Here is a 13,448-nt window from a genome sequence, read left to right on the forward strand (position 1 = left end):
ATAATTAGTGTTTAGACTGTTTGTCATAGTCTTCATATATTATAAAGAGTATATTAAAATTAGCATATTCTTAAAAAGAGTTACATAACTGACCTCTAAATGTTGTTCTGCTGACACAAAAGAAATAAGTATAAAACGGCATCCCCCTGTTTGCTTTTCGAATGGCAGACTTTGGTACATCTAGCATAAACAATTAAAACTCAGTTATCAATTATATTATGTGAAACTGACAAGTGGCGATCAATAAAAGGATAATATGCACCTTTAAGAAGCTTCCACGCAGCACGCTGTGAAAAATGATGTACAGCAAGACGTTCCAGCACACGTCTAGTAGTAACAACACTAGTCTAAAATAAAACCGTTACAAAACACATTAAGTAGTAATATTTTAAGCTTTTAGGAACACGTTACAAAATATAAATTCATACTTACTTCGCGAATGATTTGTTTTACTGATTTCTTGAAGGGTACAACCAAGTCAACATGATGGTCATCGGAAGAATCGGGTAAGAAATCATCATTGCCATCATCTTCTACTTTTGGTACCAAAATTGGTAGATAGAATAATAAGAAAGACCTTAATGATGTCATCACAAACGGTCTCGGTTGGAAAGCTGAGAATAATGGCTTGAGCTCGATAGAATATTCTTTTGTGCTGTAGTTGAGCACATCATGCCTAGAGATTGTTTCAGATGCGGTTCTTAAGCTCGTTAGGTAATCTTCGGCTGAAAGAGATGGAGTCGGAGCAGCATCACAAAATGCAAATCTTTTTTCACTGAAACGGTTTTCATTTTAATAATTAATCAGTAGAAAGTAAAGCCAGATTTTAATAAATATAAGTTTAGCCCAAGAGTATAACCTAAATTTTAATTTATATAAAAGAGTATAACCTAAATTGTAATCTATATAAATTACAAATTTTGTAGTTAATTAACTATTGTGCCCTGCTTGTGGTGCACCCATATAATGTATATATGTGTGAACCCTCGAGTGGGCAAAAGTGAAATTGCACTAATTTTGACGTTATTTTACTAATTTCGTGAAAATAACGTTAAAAGTGGCGGAAGGTTAATCAGGCATCATGTGGTGACGTTGATAGCCGAAAGACAAGGGTACATGCACCAATCGGCCGGTATCCCGGTGGTTGAGTGTTATGTGCCTTATGTCTAAGGCTTGATGCAAAACTACTATCGAGCCGGGGGTCTCATCGGAAGCAGCCTCTCTATTCCTACGGGGTAGAGGTAAGGCTGTCTACATCTTACCCTCCTCAGACCCTACCATAGCTTTGCTATTGGTGGGATTTACTGATGATGATGATGTTTATTAACTATGTGCTATGTATGTTGAAAACACTTTATTTTTCTTTCTATATATATATCAATATGTGTAAATCTATAAAAGTATTATTTTTTAAACAAACGAGCTGGAGCCACAAGCCGGCTCAAGATTTTTACAAGTCAAACTCGGGCTCAACATTTCAGCTCGTTAAGACAATTGAGCCGAGCCAAGTCAGCTACGTTTGTAATCAAGCCGAGCCTGAGCCAAGATAAGCTCACCTCATTAGGCTCAAACAGTTGGCTTGTTTAAATCAAAGCCAAACTTTTAATATATATAAATTATAAATTTTGTAGCTTATTAAATATGGATTATGTGTATGTTAAAATTATATTTTTTCTTTGTATGTACATCAATGTGTAAAAACATAAAGCTTATTGTTTTAAAATAAACGAGCTGGCTCGAGCTTTTTACGAGCGGAAAATTCAGCTCATTAAGGTAAATAAGCCGATTCCGAGCCCGGGCCCAACCTGATTCAGCTAGATTTGTTTGCAGCTTTAAAAAAAGAGGAGCATTCATTACATAACCAATTTTAATTTAAGTATAGAGCCATGAAAACTGCATAAAACAAATACATTTGACTTAAATCATGATAAGTACAAGTACAACAACAACAACAACACTGTACTTAGTGTTGTGTAATCTGTATTGAACCTCTGCACATATAAGGCAGTGTTTGGGATTCAAAAGCAAATAAGCAACTTTAAGTGTTTGGATGATAAAAATTTATTCTTTAGCAGTTTGAATTTGTTTATTTCAAATTGTGGATTCAAATTATCAATAAGCAATGCCAAACAGCCCTAAATCCCCCTAAATAATAATAAAAATCAAAACTTTAAGTCTAAAATAGATGAATAATAAGAGGGTATACCCGAATAAAGCCCTAGAAGCAAAGGGTGTGCCGACGGCGATGTAAGCGGCGGCGGAGGAGGCGGCGAGAGTGGCGGAGTATAAACCGGTGGCATGTAGGGTTTGGCCATTGAGGCTGGGGTTCTTCCTCAGTAGATCCATAAACAAAGCTATTCCGGACATTGTGTTGTTGAAATCAACAATTGAATTGAAGGGTTTGAAGATGGTAGTGATGAATGGAAGGAAGAAGTAGAAGATGAAGATGAAGGGGGTGAGGATTTCAAAGACAAGACGGATCGATATCGATGGTGGAGTGGTGGTGTTCAAAGGAGAAGAAGAGGAAATATAAAAGATATTGATATTTTGAGATCTTTAATAAAAGGTATTGTTATTATATTAAACATTTGGAATTACAATTTATGTTAGCCGTTAGGTTCAGAGTTTGGCTTCTGCATTCTTCCAAGAAATCATACCGTCGGTTATCACTTGACAGTCGTTGTGTCACTACAAGAGCATAATTCTCTGACGTAACACACGGCGGGACGAAAACCTGGGTGGGCTCATGGTTTAAACTAACAGCCTTTGCACAAGACCTAGCTTAAATCCTTCATTGCCAATATCCACCCTAAGTGACACAAGTTGGAATCGTGAACTCAAGTCTCCATTGGAGAAACCAAATCTTTTACCACTAGGCCATAAGTGAGGGATTTCATATTTATTACGATTAGTGTTATTTCAATTTTTGTATTTTCTTTAATACTATGTTGTTTATAACGGAATTTACATACCTACTTTTGGAATGATGTACTGAACAACGATGAGCTAAGTCCTTCTTAATTGTGAGATATTAAGTACGGAGTAGGATACATTGAAAGTTAATCTTTTAACGAGAGGTTGAAGTGGCTAAAGTGGTAGGTTTAGTTCAATCCGTTAAGATTTAATTAGTAGTTTGAAAGTTTAGATTTGTCTATCTTGTTTTTGAATGTTTTGTAAATTTGACAAGTTTATTTGAATGTCTAGAAATTAAGAGTTTCAGACTATCTTAAGTGTATGTTTAGTTTGAGTAGGATTAGTATGTTTTTTTAGTATAAATAAATGAGCTAAGGGTTCTTGTAAGTGTGATAAAAGCTATAATAATTAAAAAAGGACGATCTTGGTTGAGATCAAATTCCGTGTTCATGCTTTTAGAGTTTTAGCCTTGATTTCCAGCAATTGGTATTCGAGCATAGGCTCAAGTGTGTAACCCAACATGCGCATCTATGTTATGGATTATCTGGCTATATATAAGTTGTGGCAAATAGATTTAATAAAGTAGTTCCTAAGTCGGTGTGATATGATTTAATCATCTAAACCTACATGAATTAGAAGAAAGTTCCAAGTGTGTAATATGAAACTCTATTGAATAGCCTATGGGACAAGTGGATGCTTACCAGAGAACTATAAAACCCATTATTAGTTTATTTGGTCGTTTTTTATCATAAATGCTGGTGGAACTCTTTGGAGATGAAAATAGAGCGAATTTTTTTTTTTTTTAATAAAAGGGAGTGGTTATTCCCAATCGCTTATCTTTTTCATTAAGTAACAATGGAATAGTATTAGGGATGTGATAATCACTTGTAGTTCGATTCATAATGTGATTGTGTTGAGGAGTTTCAATCGAAAATAACAGAGGATAAAAAGGGAGGTAGTGTAGCCCATATAAAATGAAGGACAGATGACTAAGGCAGAGGTGGTCAAACTAAGGTCTAGGATGGTTAAAAGAGGGTTGAAATTACCGGGCATCAAGCATCGCAGGCAAAAGGGCTTAGTGTGGAAAGTTATAACGTAGTATCAAAGCGTATGATATGTATGATGATGTATGAAGTCTTTTAATGCGCAAGCGACCAATGCTCATAAGGTTAGTTGTGTTAGCAATGCTGAGTGTTCGTGTGAGCTTCTACATACCCACTTTTGAATGCATTTAATTGTTTTTAGGTTGGGATGCATGTCGTATGAAAGATTTTGAAAATCTAATTTAGTTGAATGACATGTTTACTTTTATGAAATGGCATGTTTGTTACTTGTTACTATCATATAACTGCATGATTGACTCATGTCTATGCGAAGCATCCATTGTTGAATATGGGCTCGTGGTTGCGTTGAATAATATGTTAGAATAGGTAATTGTAATGGCATGAAATGCAAAAGGCTGTTTTTGAAACCCAATGATTGTTTGTAATGATAGTATATAGCTAATTAGGATTAGCTAACTTGTTTTAACGTGCATATTAGGACGAGGTGAAGTATCAACTAACAAGGTTGGATTATGCGTGACCCTCATTTAGTTGGGCGTCCATCAGGAGACCCAACATAGGATCCAATTATGAACATTTGATATGTTTCCTTTTTTTAGTGTTGGTTTGAATGGTATTTTCTTTTAGACTTCCGTTACGTGATTGTTTTAAAAGAAGGCTTATCTTGTGTAATCACAATAAGTAACATGCACAAGTTAGTTTTACAGCGTTACAATAATCATTCGTATAGTTCACTCAAACGCTTGCATGATCCTCACAATTTATACTGATTTTTTTTTTCTTTAATTTATTAATCATCTCACAAAATTCATCAGAGTTGATAAGGTTTTCCATACGGTGTTTTTGTCACATGTTCCATCAGTTTTCATGATATGATTCCAAGTGTCGATCTTAGCAGTTTCACTAATAAAGAGACTGCACCCTCTAAAGCTAACATGCATTGGCGAGTGCTCTTTTTGGTAAAATTGTTCACGACATGGACATAGCAAGTAGACAAGCCATTTTTGAGTGTCTACGAGCGCTGCATGCTCAAGATTTTCTTCTTGCTATCCCTATAGATGGGTTATGCCAGCATATGTCTCCAGTGGAGTATCGTACTATCCTTAAGTATCGCCTCATGATTCCTCTATTCCCGGTTGATGAGATAATGTCCTGTTTGTCATAAGGTGTGTTTAGACTCATGTGGGGAGCACGTTGCGCATTGTAAAGAGCTATCGGGGTTCAAGTACCGACATGATCTGGTTAGGGATGTGCTCTTTGACATATTCAGACAGGTCGGAATTTTTGTTAAGAAAGAAGCACCTGTGAATTTCTTGACTGACCCGTCAGATGGAAGATTATCTCTTTTACCGGCTGACATTTGGGTGTTTGGATGGATAGGAGGAAAACATGCGTGTGTGGATTTAACAAGGATTTTCTTTCTGGTGGGCTTAGGGAGTAGTGATTTCACAGTCGGTCAAACGTCTTTAAAAGCTACTTCAGGCAATGTGACTAAACATGAGAATGCGTGTCTTGACAACCAACATGTATTTATTCCTTTTGCTTTTGACAATTTCAGTTTCTCGCGCCTGAAGCTGTGGAGTTACTTACCAGAGTTCAACGGGTCATGCATAGTAAAGTTATGACTTCAAGATCAATGAATGTGGTTTTTAAAAGATATAAGTTTTTCAATTCAAAAGGGGGTAGCCGCGCAGCTTGTTGCACACTTGCCTTCTGTTTCGATGTAATCACTACCTTACTTATTACAATTAAAGTATTAAGAGACTTAATTAAAGTTCAAAAAAAAAAAAACCTTTCACAACATACAGCCTGCATATTAGAAACTAGGTTAGACCCCCTGTTACATACGGACGAAAAATATAAATATAACAATGAGATATAATTATAATTTTTATTAAACCGCGTGTTTAATAAACAACAATATAATCCAAGCCTCGTGACTTAAACCACAATTTCAATCCAAACATCCATACATCCAGTCCAAACGTTCATAAATAATTTCCCAAAATCCAAAAAATAAAATGAAATAACGAAGTCTCAAAATAAAAAAAAATAACAATGAAAACAATTAATTGTCTCTATTACTCAATAAATGATGATTATAATAATTTATTTTGAAACTTTCTTCAATTAGGAGTTACTGTTTTAAATTATTATTCAAATTAACATGTGGAAGTTATATAAATGGAAAATTAATGAGTTGGAAGCCTATGTGGCATGTTAGTTGAATTCTGTGTGAAAAACCTTGTATTGCTTTAATACTATAGTAAGATTCTAAGTTATGCAACATATTTCTAACTTATACCATGAAACAAAAAAGACATATTAATTAAAACTTCATTATCTGCTGAAGTCATATGTTGTAAACTATTAAGCGTAAACATGTAGATGCTATAACATAAGTTGCGTGTTTTAGAAACTATTTTTATTGAAATTATAAAACATTTAAGTACACACCATAAAAAATGCTAAAAATGTGAATATAACAATGAGATATAATTATAATTTTTATTAAACCGTGCGTTTAATAAACAACAATATAATCCAAACCTCGTGACATAAACCACCATTTCAATCCAAACATCCATACATCCAGTCCAAACGTTTATAAATAATTTCCCAAAATCCAAAAGAAAAAAAAATAATAACAAAGTCTCAAAATTAAAAAAAAATAACAATGAAAATAATTATCTTTATTACTCAATAAATGATGATTATAATAATTTACTTTGAAACTTTCTTCAACTTAGAAGTTAATGTTTAAAATTAATATTCAAATTAACATGTGGAAACTATGTAAATTGAAAATTGATGAGTTGGAAGCCTATGTGAACATGTTAGTTGAATTTCGTTTGGAAAACCTTGTATTGCTTTAATAGTATAGTAAGATTCTAAGTTATGCAACACATTTCTAACTTATACCATGAAACAAAAAAGTCATATTAATTAAAACTTCATTATCTGCTGAAGTCATATGTTGTAAACTATTAAGCGTAAACATGTAGATGCTGTAACATAAGTTGTGTGTTATAAAAACTATTTTTATTGAAATTATAAAACATTTAAGTACACAACATAAAAAATGCTAAAAATGTGAATATAATAATGAGATATAATTATAATTTTTATTAAACCGTGCGTTTAATAAAATAACAATATAATCCAAACCTCGTGATATAAACCACCATTTCAATCCAAACATCCATACATCCAGTCCAAACGTTTATAAATAATTTCCTAAAATAAAAAAATAAAATAAAATAACAAAGTCTTAAAATTAAAAAAAAAATAACAATAAAAACAATTAATTGGCTTTATTACTCAATAAATGATAATTATAATAATTTATTTTGAAAGTTTCTTCAACTTAGAAGTTAACGTTTAAAATTAATGTTCAAATTAACATGTAGAAATGTTATAAATGGAAAATTGATGAGTTGGAAACCTATGTGGACATGCTAGTTGAATGTCATGTGGAAACCTTGTAATGCTCTAAGGTAGTGTTTGTTATGCAGGAATGGAAGGTGGAATGTAATAAGTCATTCCAAAGGAATGAAAAAAAACATGTTTCGTTACCATGCATGAATGAAATGGATCATTTCAAATGAAATGAAACTCCTTTCACTTTTAGGATTTTCATTCATTTGGGTATGGGTGTTTTTTTTTAATTCTTTCATGGAATGAAAAAGTCAAAAAGTCAACATCATTATTACTATTGTAAAATTATAATCATATTATTATTATTTTCTAATTATAGTTATTATATTATCATTATCATTTTGTATATTTTATATTAGAACTATTACTACATTATCATTATTTTTAAATTAGATGAGTTAACATTTCACAACGCATATACAATTTAACGATCTCGTTGCAGCATGAGGTTCTAAAAATACTTATTATGAATATTCATTTATTGCTAATATTATTTATTTATTTTTTATTATTATTACTAATAAAAATATTAATAATGATAAAGTGATTAATCATTCCATTCTTACATGGTAACCAAACATGACAATGAAATTGTAATGATCCATTCCCTCATTTATTTCTCCATTCCATTCCCTCATTTATTCCATAACTCCATACAAAACGTACTCTAATAGTATAGTAAGATAAGATTTGATTCCATTTAGTCTAGTAATAACTATTAATTATGCTTTATTACTTTATCTGTTTTTTTCCCATTTCACATAATGCTTTGAAACAATGCGTTTTTTTAACCGTTAGTACAAAAGTCTAAATAGTGAAATAAACCATTCACACGGTTTTAGAGCATGTTTGGGATTAAGTTTGAAAAATGATTATTGGTTTATTGGTGTTTTCAAAAAGCAATAAGTTAAAATGTGTTTGACAATCACAAAAATCTTTTTTATTTTAGCTTTTTGAAAAGGTTAATCAGTTTTCTAAAAGCCTAAAATTCTGGCCTTTCAAAATGGCTTTTTAAAAAAGCCAATAAATTAAAAAGAATTTTTTAAACTCAATCCCGAATATGTTCTTAATTTGGTTTTACCTACGGTGATAGGGGTGGAGTTCGGGTACCATTCGGATACCCTCAACCCAAATCGGGTATGCTCCACTCCACCACCAGCCATAAGGTTAATGATTTGACTTATACAGCTAACTCTTTAAAATATAAATATAAATATTTTGTTAAAACTAAAGTAATATATAATAATCAATTTAATAATGTTTACTAAAACGTTCAAATATGATTTTTTTAATACTCATCCACTAAATCACTATATACACATTGTAACCGGGGCAATCGGTCACCAATAGTGGGACCCACATGGTTACTCAGCAAAACCTTGCCTCTTTATCATTCACATTTCACACCATCCATCCATAATAAATAAAATATTACATTAAACCTTTATTTTTTTCTTTTCCCTGTGATTTCTTGATGGTTTTTTGCCCCCTTTCATTCTGGCCGGCCACCACCACCACCAGCAGCTGCCTTTGCAACCACCCTACATATGTACACATACTCCATCCATCCTACTCAGCAGACCCTCAAGTTCTTGACTGTTTCTTGAACCACCACCACCATCCACCGTCTCAAACCACCGTAAAGTTTGTTTCTTTTTGTCTTTTTTAGATGCCCACACATGGTTCGCAAAAGGGTTTTCAAAATCTTGTACCTTTTGTAATCTGGGTCATAGTTCTTGATGTATTACAGTCAGATCTTCAAGAAAATAGGTTTATAAGCTGCCCAGTTCTTATTTCTTGATTTTTAGGGTTTTAATCAAGACTTTTGGTATGTGTTTGTGAAGGGTTTGGTGTTTTTCAGCTTAAAGTTGTGAAAGATTGTTGCTTTTTTAGGTTATGATGTTAGTTTTGTGAATTAGGGCTTTTAATTTTAGGGTTCCAAACATGGCTGCAAGTAGTCAATGTTTTGTGGAATGGAAAGAACATTATGTTTCGAAAGAAAAGGGCAAAAGGGTAGTTCATTATTTCTTGAAAGATATATCGGGTGAGTCGGTTTTAGCGGTTGTGGGAACCGAAAGGAGCATTAGGCATATGTTGTATGTGGTTGCTGAAGATTTCTTGAAAGTCAATGAGGCCGATAATTCGGTCAATGCAGGGTATAGATGGAGGTCAAGGAGGGAGGTTGTGAATTGGCTTACTTCTAGGTTATCAAAACAACACCAGCAAGGCGAACCCTCGAGTAAGTTTCTTGAAATTTTAGTTAACATATTTGCATACATTATATGTTGAAGTGTCTTGAATGTGTAGCATTATTGTATCATTGTACTTGAAATGTGATATAAGTTGTGTAATTGAAGATGTAATTTGCGATTGATTGATAGAAACTGGCTTAAGTTAATAATAATAATGATGTTTTCGTGTGATGTATAATGTAATAGAACCCTAGCATTGACATAGATACGACAAGCCGGTGACTCACAAAAAATACCTAATTCGGTTTTATTTATTTCGTGTGTATTCTATTCCGTGGTATAAATTTTTATGAATAGTTCCATATATATCCTTTTAGAGGTTGAAAACTTTCATTTGCATAATGTTCCTTTTGTTTATTTCATTGACATAGATACGACAAGCCGTTGACTCACAAAAAACACCTAATTCGGTTTTATTTATTTCGTGTGTATTCTATTCCGTGGTATAAATTTTTATGAAAACTTCCATATATATCCTTTTAGAAGTTGAAAACTTTCATTTGCATAATGTTCCTTTTGTTTATTTCATTGACACAATCTGTGATAAGTAGCTGATTTAGTTTTATTTACTGTATAATGAGTAAATATCGTTCTTTTAATATTTTAAAAGGTTAAATATGATAACATAAAAATTAGAAGGATATGTATGAAAGGTTGAAACTTTTAATAGTATATAATTGAAATAGGCTTTTCTTTTATATAGGGCTTACGTGTAAAAAAGTCCATTTGTAAACATCAACAAAGTGTTTTGCATTTTACTAACATGGTTCCTTTTTTACCTTAAATTTTCAATTTCAGAATTTGGTGTTTCATATCAAAATCGTTTTGCAAGAAATTTGAATTCGCGGGCACATGATATAGTGTGGTCAGGTGTAGCGTGGACTTGCGGTAAACACCTCAAGCATTTTCCAGCCTATAGCAGGAACGGGATTACAATTGCGGTAAACATTTGTCATATATTTGTTTTTTTTAATGAATTCTTTGGTTTTTAGTCTTACAAATCACTTCCACTTGACCCGTGCTAGTTACTTCACATTTGGTTCTTGAAGTTTTCGGTTTCTCAACCGCTAAACTAAATCGAGTAATAAATTTTTAAATTTGTTAGCTATATGACACTATATAAATGCAAATGATAATATGGTAAATTGACATAAATGCCACTGAATCTACTCAAAATATGTTTTGATAATTCGTAGAGTGCATTGTTTTGAGTAGATTCAGTAGAAAAACCATGTTTGATTTTCTTTGATCCAATCAACTCTGTTTCAGCCCGCCAAAAACCTTACATGGAACACTTTTCTTTTCAAAGTTTTGTAGTTTTTTATGAATAATTAGTGTCAACTGTCAAATATGATTCAAAAAGTTACATTAGTTCAGTATAATAAGCAATAACTTTTAAAAATATAATTATGTACGAACCTTTATGTATAAAAGCGAGTTCTAACTTTCCATACAACTATGTGATTTCAGGTGCAATCATTTGTTTACGTTATGTCTGAAGAGGGATCCCGTCACCTTGCGTATCTTGAAGACATGCATGAAGACCGAAAAGGTCAAAAGAAAGTCAAAGTTAGATGGTTTCACGACATTCAAGAAATACAAGCCGTCATTACCTTAAAAAGCCCTAACCCAAAAGAGGTTTTCATTACTCCTACCACACAAGCCATCAGTGTTGAGTGCGTGGACGGTCCAGCCCTCGTTTTGGCCCGTGAACATTATGACATATGTGTGTTTACGCTTCCGGAAGATCTGATGGCTCGTGTCCATCTCTGTGTGAGACAATTTAAAAACAACCGCTTGAAACCGTTCAAATTGAGTAAATTATCCGGGTATTTTGATCAGCCCGTTTTTTCGGTCCTTGAAACTGATTTTGTTGAAGATGAAGATATTGTTAAGGTGGGGGGTAAAAGGGGGGCTAGGAGTTCTAGAGGGCGACAGGTGCCGCCGTATGATTCGTCGTGCATGGATGCAAAGTATGAGAGTTTGAGAAGGAAGCTTATCCTGAGGTATGTGAGAAACCGGGGTTTAAATGTTATACCTTTTAAGGTTAATGAAAAGATTGAGTTGTTGAGTTTGGATAGTGGTATTCGAGGATGTTGGTTTAGATGTACTATAATGCGAATTACTAGCAAACACTTAAAAGTCCAATATGACGATTTGAAGGATGAAGATGATGGTGGTAATCTTAAGGTATGATTTTGTTCGTTCTTTTTATTTTTTGCCCCCCCCCCCCTTTCTTTCGTGGGTCTTATTAATTATTAGCAAATTTATGGTTGAATTGTGGGTCAAATGGTCAAAAGCTGTGAAGTTTTAGGAGGGGTTAAAGCAGGTTGGGTTGACCCGATAACATTGTTTTTTTTGTCTATTTGTATTAGTTACATATATTGTTAATATATTAAATTTAGTTAATGAGGAAACTGTTAGTGAACCAACGGTTAGTTGTTTTTAAACTTAAATAAAACAATATAGGAGGTTGTAAACACCTTAAAGAGTTTGGTTGAATTTTAAACAGTTCGACTTCGACATGTTTCCTTTTTAGCTATATTTTTGTGTTATACTGGTTTTACTAATTTTGGCAAGCAGGTTTGGGTTAAAAATGTCATTTTTCTCTTTAAATCGATTTTTTAATGATTTGGCCCATTCATTAGTAAATGGTTCGAAAGGGCTCAAATTGTCCCCCCGGTGCCAGGTTGAATCATTATTTGATTATACAACAAAAACCAAATCGTGATTTGTTGGGAGTTCTGAACTAATTTTGAGTGTTTAAACAAGAAAATGTCAAAAGTAAAAAAAGAAGACGAAGGGCTTGATGCTGACTTTGACTTTTTTTTTTTCTTATAAGGAATGGGTCCCAGCGTTTAGAATGGCCGTGCCAGATAAACTTGGCATCAGATGCCTGGTCCGGTCCACTGTAAGGCCCGCTCGCATGGAAGATGAATCCAATTTTTCAATTGAGATTGGTTCCCCGGTTGACGGGTGGTGGAGCGATGGTTGGTGGGAAGGGGTTGTGACTGCAATCGGTGAATCTGGTCCTGGAGAGGTTAAACTTTATATTCCTGGTAAGCTGTTCTTCGTTTAATTAAACTTAGTGTCAAGTGGTCAACCCAGACCCATTTTGACCCACTACTCAAACACTCCATCGTGCCGTGTTTTCACCTTAACGGTTTTATTTCTTGTTGACAACAGGTGAAAAAATGTTTATCAATGTAGACATGAATAATATCAGGGTTTCAAGAGATTGGGTGGAAGATAACTGGGTTGAGCTAGAAACGAAACGTAACATTCTCTCGTTGATTCATGCCAGCAATAATGAAATCAAACCCGAAAGCTCACCTCTTTCATCTAAAGACAATCCTGAACCAGCTGACCTGGAACGCGTTGAACCGGTACCCGTTGACCCAAAACGTTTTCACTTTGAACCTGTTGACCCAGAACCCGTTGACCCTGAACCTATTGGCCCGGTACCTGTTGACCCAGAGCATGTTCACCTTGAACCGATTGGCCCGGAACCCATTGATCAGGAAAATGTTGACCCTGAACCTAAGTTTCAGGAGAAAGAAAACAACCCTGAACCTATGTTTGATGAGAAAGAAAACAAGCCGGAGCCCGTTGACGCTGAACCTAAGTTTAATGAGAAAGAAAACGAGCCGAGTTCAGGAGCTGATGATGATAATTTCAAAACCATGGAACAAGGCGGGCGCACAAGCGAAAGCATGGAAGTGTAATTTAGCAAAAAACCGAATGGTGGTTTGTGTATAGAAGTGACAAAAAGTGATTGTTT

General features: G+C 33.8%; 2 protein-coding genes across 2 annotated transcripts; one reads left to right on the plus strand and one right to left on the minus strand.

Moving 5' to 3' along the window:
• Positions 1–84: 84 nt before the first annotated feature.
• On the minus strand, positions 85–2,490 carry LOC143601896 (uncharacterized; the record flags this gene model as incomplete). The annotated part of the gene is made up of 5 exons (XM_077079174.1): positions 2,441–2,490; positions 2,207–2,410; positions 433–775; positions 263–347; positions 85–180 (listed from the first exon to the last, which is right to left on the minus strand). Coding segments are annotated over exons 2-5 (685 nt in total), but the record flags the coding sequence as incomplete, so codon positions are not given.
• Positions 2,491–9,359: 6,869 nt separating this feature from the next.
• LOC143601897 (uncharacterized) lies at positions 9,360–13,146 on the plus strand (the record flags this gene model as incomplete). Its single annotated transcript, XM_077079176.1, has 5 exons — positions 9,360–9,654; positions 10,466–10,608; positions 11,138–11,857; positions 12,510–12,726; positions 12,854–13,146. Coding segments are annotated over exons 1-5 (1,668 nt in total), but the record flags the coding sequence as incomplete, so codon positions are not given.
• Positions 13,147–13,448: the final 302 nt, after the last annotated feature.

The sequence above is a fragment of the Bidens hawaiensis genome, unplaced genomic scaffold, assembly GCF_021521415.1.
Source record: "Bidens hawaiensis isolate Kalapana, Puna unplaced genomic scaffold, B.hawaiensis_p1.1 tig00057508_1, whole genome shotgun sequence".
NCBI lineage: Eukaryota > Viridiplantae > Streptophyta > Magnoliopsida > Asterales > Asteraceae > Bidens > Bidens hawaiensis.